Genomic DNA, 11,521 nt, shown 5'->3' on the forward strand with positions numbered 1-11,521 from the left:
TGGCAGGACAGCTTTGAGGATGGCACTGCCACACGCAGTATGCTCTGGCTCGATGACCGGGCACCTTTGTGGATGATTGCACGGTCAGCCCGTTCGACGCACCAGGATACCCTCCTCCTGCCGGGGCTTGTGTAGATAGCAGCATCATATCAACCCGGGCCAGCAGCAGCAGGAGGCAGCAGGCAATCAAATCTGATGAAACAAGGAGTAGAGCGGAATCAAATCATACATTCATGTGTCATACTAATACCGAAACGCCGTCGTCTTCGTTCACTCCCCAGCCATGATATCAGATCTCACGTCGTCGTCATCCTTCTTCCACTCCCTCCGGAGGTGGGATATCGTGTCATTTGTCGTCTTTCACTCCTGCGCGTACTGCGCGTACTCCTCCAATTGCTCTATGAACTGAGCATACGTGGCACGCCCCAGTTCCTCACCACTCTCCAGTTCCTCGCCACTCTCCATTCCCTCGTGTTCCGGGGTTTCCACTGCACTCTCCAGTTCCTCGTCTTCTGAGGTTTCCTCTCCACTCTCTCCACTCTCCAGTCCCTCGTCTTCCGGGGATTCCTCCGCACTCTCCGATTCCTCGTCTCCCCAGAGTTCCTCCGAATCTTTCAAGTTCGCGTAGAGAGCTTCCACGGACACGCTGAGGATAGGACGATCCGCATCTGCGTCCACTGCTGGAGGAAAGCCAAAGTCTTGGGGGAACAGGAAGAGTCCGGCCTCGGGATCGGGGTTCATGTCACCGTGTGGGTCGCGAATCTCCTGGTTGGTGTCATTAGTCATATAATCGACGACATGAATGTTGACGTACCACGGGGTGGTCGTGAACGACCTCCTTGAACCGCCCGTCTTCCCCAAAGCTTGCCCTCCAAACGATGAAACGTGCTCTCTTGCCTCTTGGATAGGAGAGGTCGAATGTGATCACAGCTCGGATACGACCTCGAGTACTCTCGATATACTCTTCTGCTCGAGCGAACAGGTAGAATAGTGGCTCCGCGTATCCGACTTCACAAACGACGACTGGCAGTCTGCGCGGGTTTGTGAGTACGGCGTCAGGTCCACGGTGGACAATGTGCCCACGGACGTTGGACGCATGTTGCAAAGAACAAGTTTTGCTAAATACGAGCGATGCTGTATATTCAACGTCCGCGGAGTTTTGGCGGCCACGTTCGAGGTCATCAAGGAGAAAGACAACGAAGAAGTCATGTTTGTCGCTCGACATTCTGAGAGAAAGAACTTGGGTGGCGGTGGAATAGTCGTAGCTATTGTCGACCGTCAGCAAAGTCTCGAAGTGGGTGATTTGGCTCTCAACGTCGCGGACACCTACCGGATAGGATATCCCGCAAATCTACCATCCCTTGAAAGCTGCACAAGTTGGTAAAATTGGTCGACGGGGAGGTAGAAGTCCTGGATTTGATCGTCGTAGGCTACTTCGCTTCGGATGAAGTTCGCCAGCTGTTGCAGTTCGACGGGGTATTCCAAATCAGAGTCATTGTCGCCGGCCGGGGCAGGGCCGCCACCTGGCAAGGTTCCTCTGCCTGACGACAACGACATTGTGGAAAGCGAGTGTGCACGTTCTCTTCAATGCGTCGATGGGGGACCACGCGTTGGGTTTGACTTGGATGTGCGGAGGAGGAGATTGGATCTGGTCGAGTATTAGCGTTATATGCACCAGGATTCGCCTCGTTGAAGATCTAGCAAACGCTTTGTTGACCGCACTTTGATGACTGCACCAGGATGCACAGCAGTCAGTCTCTCTCCAGCGGGCTTGAGGACAAGGGGACAAGGGGGTCTTTGTTGAGGGCTCTGCGATGCACGGCAGTCAACGTTTGGGAACTTGGGCTGTTGTCCAAGTGAATTTACCAAGTCAACAGCAAACACTTTCAACAAGGGATGTCTTGGATTAGGCAGCCGTGAAAATTTCTGCTTCACGCCAAGGCGATGATGACTCAGAGCCCTGCTGTCGGGGTGGGACAAATGTGGGACAAATGTGGGACAAATGCGGGACGCATGTGGGACGCATGTGGGACGCGGCGGTGCATCGTGTAGCCATGAAAAGTGTGGGGCGGATGTGCTGACCTCCTTCTGGTGGCCGGACCTGGCTGTGGCCTAGCTATCTGAGGCTGTAGCGATGTCAACGTCTTCCTGCTCGGTGTTCGACAAGCAGTATGTTGCTCCCAACCCTGTTCTCTCCCACTTCGTCGATGCCTGGCGAAGCATCCGGGGCCTCCGAATAAATGCAGCCCCGACACTTTCCCATGTTCAGAGTTCGGTTACTGACAACCAGGTGATCTGGGGATCAGTTACTAGACGATGGAATTAGGCGTCCTGTAAGACCTTTGGAATTGTCATCTCGTGTGCTCCGTCCCGGAGATTCAGACTCAAATTTCCATTCCAAACGGGTTCAGGATTCTGTGCACAGTATGCAAATGTACAAGGTATCAACCCAAAAAATGAACACAAATTGATTCACAAGTCCGTCTGACTGGGTAGGAGTCTGTAGGTCGACGTCGATACTTCATTTAGACCAGCACACACGGCAAGGAATGACCAAGTTTGTATGCTGATGCAAGACAGAACAACGGAGACTGAGTGTGGTTTGTTGGCATTTCTGCCATCTTCAACGACAGAGTGTCATGAGCAAGCACCACACATGTTCAAAGCCATTGGACACAATCTTGACAAAGGATCCATTGAGGGTCGCCAACCTGCCTTTCATCCTGTTGAGCGAAGCGACAGCAGTGTTGCAACAATAATCCTGTTGAGCAAAGTAATCATCGCCAACAACAGGACGTTGAGGGCACTCAGAGCCGCTCAGGGCGGCTTCGCCACGCTCAAAAGGTCGCCTTCGCCGCCCTACAGCGTGTTTTTACCCTGTCCCCCAGCCACAAGGAAGGCAGCGATGAGAAGTATCAAAGAAACATCTTTCACTTGATCTTCACCTTGATCTCAGTGACACGGCGTCACTGCCTCCTCGGCAACAAAGACATTACAATCCCACTGCCTGGCACCACGGCTTCGTCTTCTCGTGTTATCGTGTTATAAATACCTTCTCTTCCTGGCTCTCTGCACACTTTGCTCTTTCCCCAACACAACACACTCCATCACAACACGCTCCATCACAGCACATCACAACAACGCTACACAACTCACAACACATCACAGCAACACATCACAGCAACGCTCCACAACTCACAACAACATGTCGTTCTCCTCTCCCTTGTCGCCAGCCCTTGGGGACGAAGCCACCGGTCTTACACGCGAAGAATACAAGATCAAAGCACTTGACGGAACCGAGATGTCTCTGTGGAGAATTGCTACTCGCAGCGCCGCCGCCACTGAGACTCCGAAGCCAGCCCTGCTCCATATCTCTAGTAGTCTTAGCTCAATCCGCGAAGTCATGAGAGTTGGCGGCGGCAACATGGACCTCGACACTCTCAACCGCGTCATCATCGATGGGCTCGGAACAAAGCCATTACACGACACGGGGATCGTCCTCTTGACAGTCATGGCCCGTCCTGGGCAGCCGTCGCCATTCTCGGGCCCGGTGGCGGATGTGTATGCGGCCTACGAATACGCAGTCACTCATGCCGACGACCTCCGCATCCAGCCTCACAACATTGCCATGTCGGGTCAGTACACCAGCGGCCAGTTCGTGTGGTCGGCCACCCACATTGCCATCGAACTCGGCTTGCCTGCCCCGTGCGGTGTCATGGTCCTCAACCCGGATCTTAATCCGGAGGTGAACTGGGAGACGAAACTGGGACACTGGGAGAGGATACTGGGATTTGAGACAGGGTCCTTGACTCGCCTCGACGAACAGCGCGAGCGGGCTGTCCACGACTGGCTGAAGACAAACTGGGATGTTGCCTTGCGCCGGATCGACTTCACCTTGTTTCCCGACATCGTTCGAAAGTACACGGGACTGTTGCAGCTGCCACGCGAGGACCTTAGTCGACTACCCCCCATGTTCGTGGACGTCGGATACTATTGGAACCGCTGCCGAGAGGTGCGTCAGGCGCGCGCGATGTTGGCCGAAGCTGGCGTCGAAGTGTTTGGGTTTGACCAACAGCCGATAGAGTTCGAGCAATTCATGCAAGGTGACCCGGGCTGGTACAGAGTTCACAACGGTACGCGCTTGGTGCAAGAGAAGAGATGGGAGTCCAAGCGCCAGTTCTTCCAGAAGATCTGGAAGAATTGACATGCGGCAAATGAGAAGGCGTGTCGTCAGCGAGTGAGATGACGGGGGTCATGACAGCGGAAGATGGAGAGAGAGAAGCGTGAGAGAGAAGCAGTAGAGAAAAGCGGTAGAGGGAAGCGGCAGAGAGAAGCGGAAGAAAGGGGCGGTAGAGAGAAGCGGGAGAGAGAAGCGGTGAACTCAGGGCGGAGAGACGATGGTGGACAGCAGACAACGGAAAATGTGAGGGTAGCACAAGGGGAATACTTCCTCAGACAGCATCAGATACCATAGAAAAGAGGCCAATCAGCCATAGAAACACCATTCATTCATTATTTTAACTCGATCGACGAGAAACACCCCGTTGGGAATCTGTGATGATGATTTCATAGAAAGTGTTCTGTTTGTTTGCCCGGGTCGGACAGCGAGGCTGCCTTCTGCCTTGGTTGTCTATCTCACTCAGGCTGGGGAACCACCACTTCTTACTTCATCAAACGCCCACAACTAACTCGTCCGGAGGTTGAGGTTGTGGGTCACTCACTGCCTCTCAAAGAAGGAGTCCGACCTGTAATTGATAACGGAGAAAGAAGTCTGAGATTGTGAGACGGACAGAGTCAGAGTCACACGAGGCCAAAGGATCCTCCGCAGCCAGCCAGCTCGGACAATGATATGATACACGCAGTGTTGACCGATGACGACGACTCAATGGACTTCCAAAGCGGCAGGCACTGCAGTGCAATCTGAAATGCTGGCCGCATGATGTTGACCAAATTCTGGTCGGCTGGGTTGAGAAGGGCCGTCTCGTGCCACTTCGTCGATTTCTGGCGGACGATGCTGAATAAGCAAATGGATGATGCTACATGCATGGTAGATGACGATGCGGCGTTTCGCGGTGTCGAATTCAAAATGCAAGCATCGGCATCATGTTCAGTCCGTAAAATTTGCTCAGCAAAGATCCATCTCCTGAATTTGCGGAAGCCTGACCATCAGCCCACCTATAGTTACCATCCCAGGACCTGTCTGGCTGTACACATGCCCGGGTCCCGTGGCGCTGTTGCAATTCTTTGGGTGACCCCCTCCAGATCCAAATCACGATACGTCAAACTCGGCATCAGCCAACGGGAGAAGAGCGTGATAGTTTCACAAAAGAGAAAGAAAGCTTTGTCCAACAGTCCAGTCCCTTCCAAGCCAAGGATTCTTTCAATGGGGGAGCAAAAGGTTCAAAGAATACAGCATAGCACATATAAAGGACGGTTCGCAGCAGCCTGGGGAACGTACCAACTCTGCATTGCGTATTCTCCCGTTCACCATGTCGGAAGGCGTTTGGATGTACGATACGATGGGAAGCGCAGAGGTGAAAGGTTTGTGAGAGAGCAGGAACCGGAGGTGTTCCATTGATGAAATGCGCGCATAATGGCACTGCTTCGGGTCATCTCCGAAGAAAGACTACCTTCATTGAGACCTACCAAGCATGTGTGTGAGGACGTGAAACCTTGGGGACCAGCAACGTCCTGAAACGCAAAAAAAGTGCTCACCGGGAATGCCATAGGGGAGGCAAGGGGGGCAGAATCAGGCATGCGGACGGGGAATGCTCGATATCAGACACACCCAAGGCCCGCTCCACGGCAGGCTTCAACGCCTCGTCTGCCGTTCTCGAAGGGAAACCTCTCGTGCTCTCGATCACCTCCCATCAAGAGCATCATCCCAAATTCGGCGAGCAGGGCGGCGTCGAAGCAGCATAGACGCGGTGGCATTGCCGACTAAGCATGGGTTGAACATCCTCAGACAATGCATTCAACGCCGTGTGGACTTGAACTGGCCATGTCCCACGGTCGGCTCGTTGAGGGGGAACATCCACCTCGACAGCGAGCGACCATGCGCGGCTGAAGCTGTTTCAATCCTCCTCCGATGGTCGATGCCCACACAGGTCAAGGCCATTTCTCCCATCGACCGCACGCCCACGGGCACACAAGGCTCAGCGTCAGCGATGCGGTTCTGCTGATGGAGATGTGCCCATCATATTAACAATGTTGGACTACGTTGTCGTCTTTGAACGGAGCCGCGTTGCACATTTCTGAGCGACATCTTGACATGGGATCAATCTTTGTATTGAAGAAGTCTCTATATAGCGCCTGAAGCACGTATACCCCTGCCCATGCCCGCACGTATGAAACACCAATTTGAATAGGAACAGGATGACGAATCGGATGCCGGGTTGGAGGGTTTATCTTGGAGGCTGAACACAAATCTCCTGGCTTGTTGTACACAGGAGCTGCGTGGTGGCTGAAAGAATTTCGGAGTTCAGGTGACACGACCATTTGTCTGGACTGCCGTGTCTTGGATACCTCGCGGCATGGTGCTCGAAAGACAAAAAGGGATTGGGATATATGTCCCCTCTGCGATAAAAGTTGCAAAACCATGGTCCCGAAGCTCTGTCTCGTGGACGTCGAACGTGTGGTTGGTTCCCTTCTCCAACAGCAAGCATGTGGTTCAGCGCCTTTGCAGTCCTTTCTGGCATCTCGTTCGGCCAACATCTGTCGAGACCCTGCCCTCGTTTCACAGCTGCGCCCTTGCATGCGCTCTGGATGCGAATTGGCAAGGAACGCTGCGCCCCTGAGATAGCCACAGTGCAGCGAAAGACAATGCCAACATGCGCCGGAACCGGGCGGAACGAGACATACTTGGTTCCTGTGGCTGTGTTGCGCTGATAGTATTTCGACTCGGTTTAGATGATCGCCACCACACTGACAACTCAATCAGAAAATTCGCGCCAATGCGCGTCGTCGAGGCATGCTCGATCAGTAGCCTCTGGGGCGTGGCCTGAATCACCATGCCCTCGTAGAGTGCACTGTGTGTCTCGATGTCCATCATCTGAGGATTGTCCAGGGGTCTTCGACGGAGCAGCTGAGCTGATCGTTCTTTGAATCCTGCAGCTGTTGGTTCAGGGGAGGGGCTCCGCTTTCGGTATAGGTCTCCAGGACCTTGGTCATGTCTGCGAGCCTTTTGCGGAGTTGGCAATTCTCCGTCTCTGCCTTGTCCAATCTGATTTTTTTTTCGCTCTTCAACTTCTTCTTGGTTTCGTTTGTAGAGATTCTGGGTCTTGAGCAGTTGACGGTCGAGACTGCGTACCGAGCCAAAAAAGGCTTCCGGGCGAGACGTGGCCGACTCCATCGGCTCCGAAGTGATTCTGAGACGGAACTGCTCAAATCCGGTCGTGGATCCTTTCGCTGCGCTTGCCAGCATGAACGACGGATTCGGGATGACGCAGGTAGGGATCTCGACGTGGTCATCATCGGCACGAGCCTTTCCTTTGGCTCGCCCACCCCGTAACTGCGCCCTCTGCTGGCCAACCGGTGAGGATCCCCCCAATCAGTCACAGTGCAGAGAGGGACGATCCCGAAATCTGTCGAAAGCGAGTGAGATGGAAAGGATACTCGGAGGCAGACGACTCATGGGAACCTACGGCTTATCTGCTACGCGAACAGGAAGCAATAGCAGACTTCGACAGGGACGAAGGGCAACGATTGTAACGGATGTGGCTGTTACAATGGCTGTTACATTGGCTGTTACAACGATACGGTACTTGCACTGTGGAAGAAGTGGATCAACTTGCCCGACAGTCGCGGGAGGGGGCAGAATCTCCGGCCACGGGAGCAAAATGCTCAAAGCACCCTCGGGTCTGATATTGTCTTAGATGAGCAAGGGGGAGTTCCAGAGACGTCCGGAACGAGAGGAAAAGAGGAAATTGAATGCTGGTAAACAAGTCGCATGCTGGCCGGTGGTGCTTCTTTTAGCATTTCTCCCCTCTCGGCTCCTTTGAAACGATCTCCTTCGTGCCTTCTCCTCCGTCCTGTACTTCGGTCAGTATATGACTCACACGCCGCAAAGGTTAAGTACGATCAGCATCAGTATGACGTAGAAGCTTCCATAAAACTTTCTATCGTGTGTCATAAATATGACTCACGACCCAACATCACATTCCATCTCTTTACATCCTCCACTTCTCTTCTTCTCCTTTTTTCACACACTATTCTGGGTCTCCCTCCTGACAGTTCTACCAGCTGCTTATAGTACTGTGTCCCAAAGATCCTCTTTACTGCTCACAGCTTTGCATCCAGGAAGCACCATCCCAACACAGCACCATACCAAGAGAGCAGCACTACGTCCGGACAGCTACTTTCAGCACAGCATCCTGACAGCATCACTTCCAGACTGGACTACAACCAAACAGCTACTTTCAGCACTACCTTCTGCCTGCCACTTTCAGCAAAGCATCCGGACAGTAACATCCAGAACTACATCCAGCCTGCTCCTTTCAGTATAGCATTCCGACACAGCTGTTGTCAGAGAGCCTTGGGGTGGGATCGTTAGACGGAGAGTCAGAGGGTTTCAACACGTATCTTGATTGTATAAAGCTGTCCTTGAGACATCGACTTCTCGCACTGTTGAGGGCTTCTCCAGCAGTGCGAGAATAGAGGTCCTATTTATCTCTTTCCTGTGTATGCCTCGTGGAGGCCGCCTTGGCACTTGGGGGCCGTTGGCCCCATGGGGGCCACTCGCCCTATTCGCCCCATAGGGGCCATTCGCCTAGGGGGGGCCACTCGCCCTATTCGCCCCATAGGGGCCATTCGCCTAGTGGGGGCCACTCGCCCCATGGGGTGTTGTCGGCTGGGAAGCCGGGGTGACAGTCACAGCAGACGGAGAGAAGATGTCTCCTCCTGTCCGGCTTCGGTCCACCTCATATATCCAGAGACGTTTCGTGGACCCAGTCTCCATCATGTTTCGTTGTGTCCGGCCTTGAGCACGGCAACCAGCCGGCGGCGGCCGGGTCCGCGGGATCGAGGAGACGCAGGGTTCGAAATGGCCTTTGCTGCCGGCCAGAGGACCGGGGAAATATGGGGAAAGCAGACCGAATCACCATGGTCGTGTCCAGCACAGAATGTAGCACAAGAGAAGCAGCAGCATGTACCTGCAATATCAGCCAGCCACGGCGCGGTGGTTGGCGGAGTTTCTGACACAGAGAACAGAAGGCCTGCAGGGAATCATCGTCGGCAGGCACAGTTCTCTAGCGGCAGTTGACCCCGTAGTCGTGTGAACAGATGCGGTGCGGTTTAAACAGGTGCGAAATATCAATCCCACACCCCTGCCCCACCAGGAAGTAGTCGCTCACCATCGCGCAGGTGTTGCCGCTCAGGACGGGCGGGTACACGACCATGAACTCCGGGAACGCTGTGGTTTGATTGTGGGTCTGCCACGCACAGATGGCGAAGCCGACCACGGCGCCGATGAACTGGCCCAGCCGGAAGTTGATGTATTTCGGCAACAGAGCCGTCAGATCGTTGGCGAAGGTGATCGAGCTGGCCGTCACGTTGAACATGGTGTTGAGATGATGAACAGATACCGGCGAAGAACTTGCCCCGCAAGTATCTGCAACATCAGCCAGCCACAGCGGTATCTTGTTGGGGCTTCTGAAACAGCAACAGAAGGCTCGGAGGGCATCGTCGTCCACACGAATGAGAGGGCTGTGGATGTACAGTGATGGCATCCGGGGGATACACCTGGAGGTAAACCACGGCTGCATGATCATCACCGGCGCAGTGCAACGCAGGCTCGCGATATCTCTGTCCCTGAGCGGCCGCAGGAAGAGAACATGTTCGGTGTTGAGTTCAGGGACAGGCTTGCTGGGCTTTAGGCAGGCTTGCCCTGGGGGTTGGTGTAGTGACTCGTGCTGTCGTCGATCCTCGCCGCGAAAACAGACACGGAGATGACAGTCTGTGAGAGCCGCCGCCAACAATGCCAGCCAGTATTGACCCCTGTCACCATTTCCACGGCAGCAACGTTGGAAGCAGGCCAGGAAGTCAACAAACTCGATGTGTGCCGCTCAGCAGTGATCGTATCGCATGGGAAGAAGCCGGGGACAAGACTGCGGCGACAGAACCTGAGTTGCAGAGGCCAGGGCTGTTCATCTTTTCACAGATATGTGCAGACAGGCTGTTCATCTCTTTGAATCCTCTCCTCAGGTCTTCAACTTCAACAGCCCAGTGACGCTGCTCGTCGTCGTCGGTTTGTTTGTCCTTGCCTTCATCCCCGCCGGTTCTGCGTGGTGGCGGCGGCGGGTGAGGGCAAGTGTGAGGATTCCGTGGGATCTGGGCCTGGTCTGTTCTGTGCGCCAGGCTCCGCCAATGGCGCCGCGGCGCCGTGGGAGTGTTGGTTTTGTTCCATGGCAGAACTGCCGCCGCCGCATTGGCTGCTTTCGTGGTGATCTCGGACTTCTGCGTTGGAGCCGGGTTTGCCAACACGCCTGGTTTGCAGTCTTGGAGATGGTCGAGGACGACAATGACGGCGGCTTGATAGGAGCTGCTTTCGATGTGGTGCTTGTGCCGGCTTTGGTTCGAGGCTGGGGTCGCTGATTTCGCAGGAGCTAAGGGTGCGGGCTTCTTACTCGTATGTGTCGCCGTGGTCAAGGTCGCTGGTTTTTTTGTTGCTGCGGAAATTGATACCCCGGTACTTGCATTCTGTGCAGGGTGTGAGGTCGCCGCCGCTCCCACCGCAGCAGTCTTCTGCCCATGCGTGGTCGTTTTTGACGCATCCTGGGTGGCAGGCGGTCTTTTGCCTGGACCTGGCTCGAGCTTCACGGGAGTTTTCTCGACCAGGGCTTCGGTCATGACATCGTTCTCACCCCAGCGGGCTCTGAGCCAGAGTTCAAATGCTGTGACATTATGCGGCGGGGTCTCATCTACCGTAGATGGGCGCCAACGAGTGCTGACCGGTTTCGGAGTTTGGCCCTCTGAATAGCCGGCTTTCAGGGTGAAGATGTCTTGCGCGTACTGCCCACGGGAGACCTCTTCATAGGCGATTGTGCAGTCATAGAGGGATTCCACGGTGTCCTCGAGTTCCTCAGGACAAAACTCTATGCCGGTGCTTCGAGGGAGGAGGACGTGGCTTGTGTCGGGAATGTTGTTCTTCTTCGCCGAGTCGGCGCTTCTTTTGCGAGTGCTGGGAGTAGGGTTGGTCCCTGCGTGGAAAGCAGAAGCCACATCGGATCTGTGGGTTTGTTGAGTCTTTGCAGTGCGCTGGCCATGTTCGGCTTATCCTGTTTCCATTGCGCTTCAAGATGGCAGATACAGCTCTTCGCAGAAGTGTCCAGATATGTATGTCATCCGTTCTCTTCCTCTTTTCGAGTCCAAGTCCCGATCAGCTGCTGTACAAATATCATTCTGTGTGATTCATTCCTTGCTCTTTTCCATCCGAGGGATATTCATGCTTTCGTCTCTTGTATACCCAGTTGCCTGCGGGATCACCCAGACAGGCCGGATATCAACAATACTCGCCGGGCGTCGG

At 54.4% G+C, this 11,521-nt stretch overlaps 4 protein-coding genes across 4 annotated transcripts; 1 reads left to right on the top strand and 3 right to left on the bottom strand.

The window, feature by feature from the left end:
- Nucleotides 1–360: 360 nt before the first annotated feature.
- AYL99_11847 (hypothetical protein) lies at nt 361–1,557 on the bottom strand (the record flags this gene model as incomplete). Its single annotated transcript, XM_018843351.1, has 3 exons — nt 361–765; nt 815–1,265; nt 1,331–1,557. The coding sequence occupies 3 exons, from the start codon at nt 1,555–1,557 to the stop codon at nt 361–363; spliced, it is 1,083 nt and encodes a 360-aa protein (XP_018687334.1).
- Nucleotides 1,558–3,205: 1,648 nt separating this feature from the next.
- AYL99_11848 (hypothetical protein) lies at nt 3,206–4,204 on the top strand (the record flags this gene model as incomplete). Its single annotated transcript, XM_018843352.1, has 1 exon — nt 3,206–4,204. One exon carries the CDS (start codon nt 3,206–3,208, stop codon nt 4,202–4,204), a length of 999 nt encoding a protein of 332 aa, XP_018687335.1.
- A 5,041-nt stretch (nt 4,205–9,245) lies between these two features.
- Nucleotides 9,246–9,557, bottom strand: AYL99_11849 (hypothetical protein; the record flags this gene model as incomplete). The annotated part of the gene is made up of 1 exon (XM_018843353.1): nt 9,246–9,557. The coding sequence occupies one exon, from the start codon at nt 9,555–9,557 to the stop codon at nt 9,246–9,248; it is 312 nt and encodes a 103-aa protein (XP_018687336.1).
- A 481-nt stretch (nt 9,558–10,038) lies between these two features.
- AYL99_11850 (hypothetical protein) lies at nt 10,039–11,261 on the bottom strand (the record flags this gene model as incomplete). The annotated part of the gene is made up of 2 exons (XM_018843354.1): nt 10,039–11,164; nt 11,218–11,261. 2 exons carry the CDS (start codon nt 11,259–11,261, stop codon nt 10,039–10,041), a joined length of 1,170 nt encoding a protein of 389 aa, XP_018687337.1.
- Between the last annotated feature and the right edge of the window lie 260 nt (nt 11,262–11,521).

Source organism: Fonsecaea erecta, assembly GCF_001651985.1.
Source record: "Fonsecaea erecta strain CBS 125763 chromosome Unknown Scaff17, whole genome shotgun sequence".
NCBI lineage: Eukaryota > Fungi > Ascomycota > Eurotiomycetes > Chaetothyriales > Herpotrichiellaceae > Fonsecaea > Fonsecaea erecta.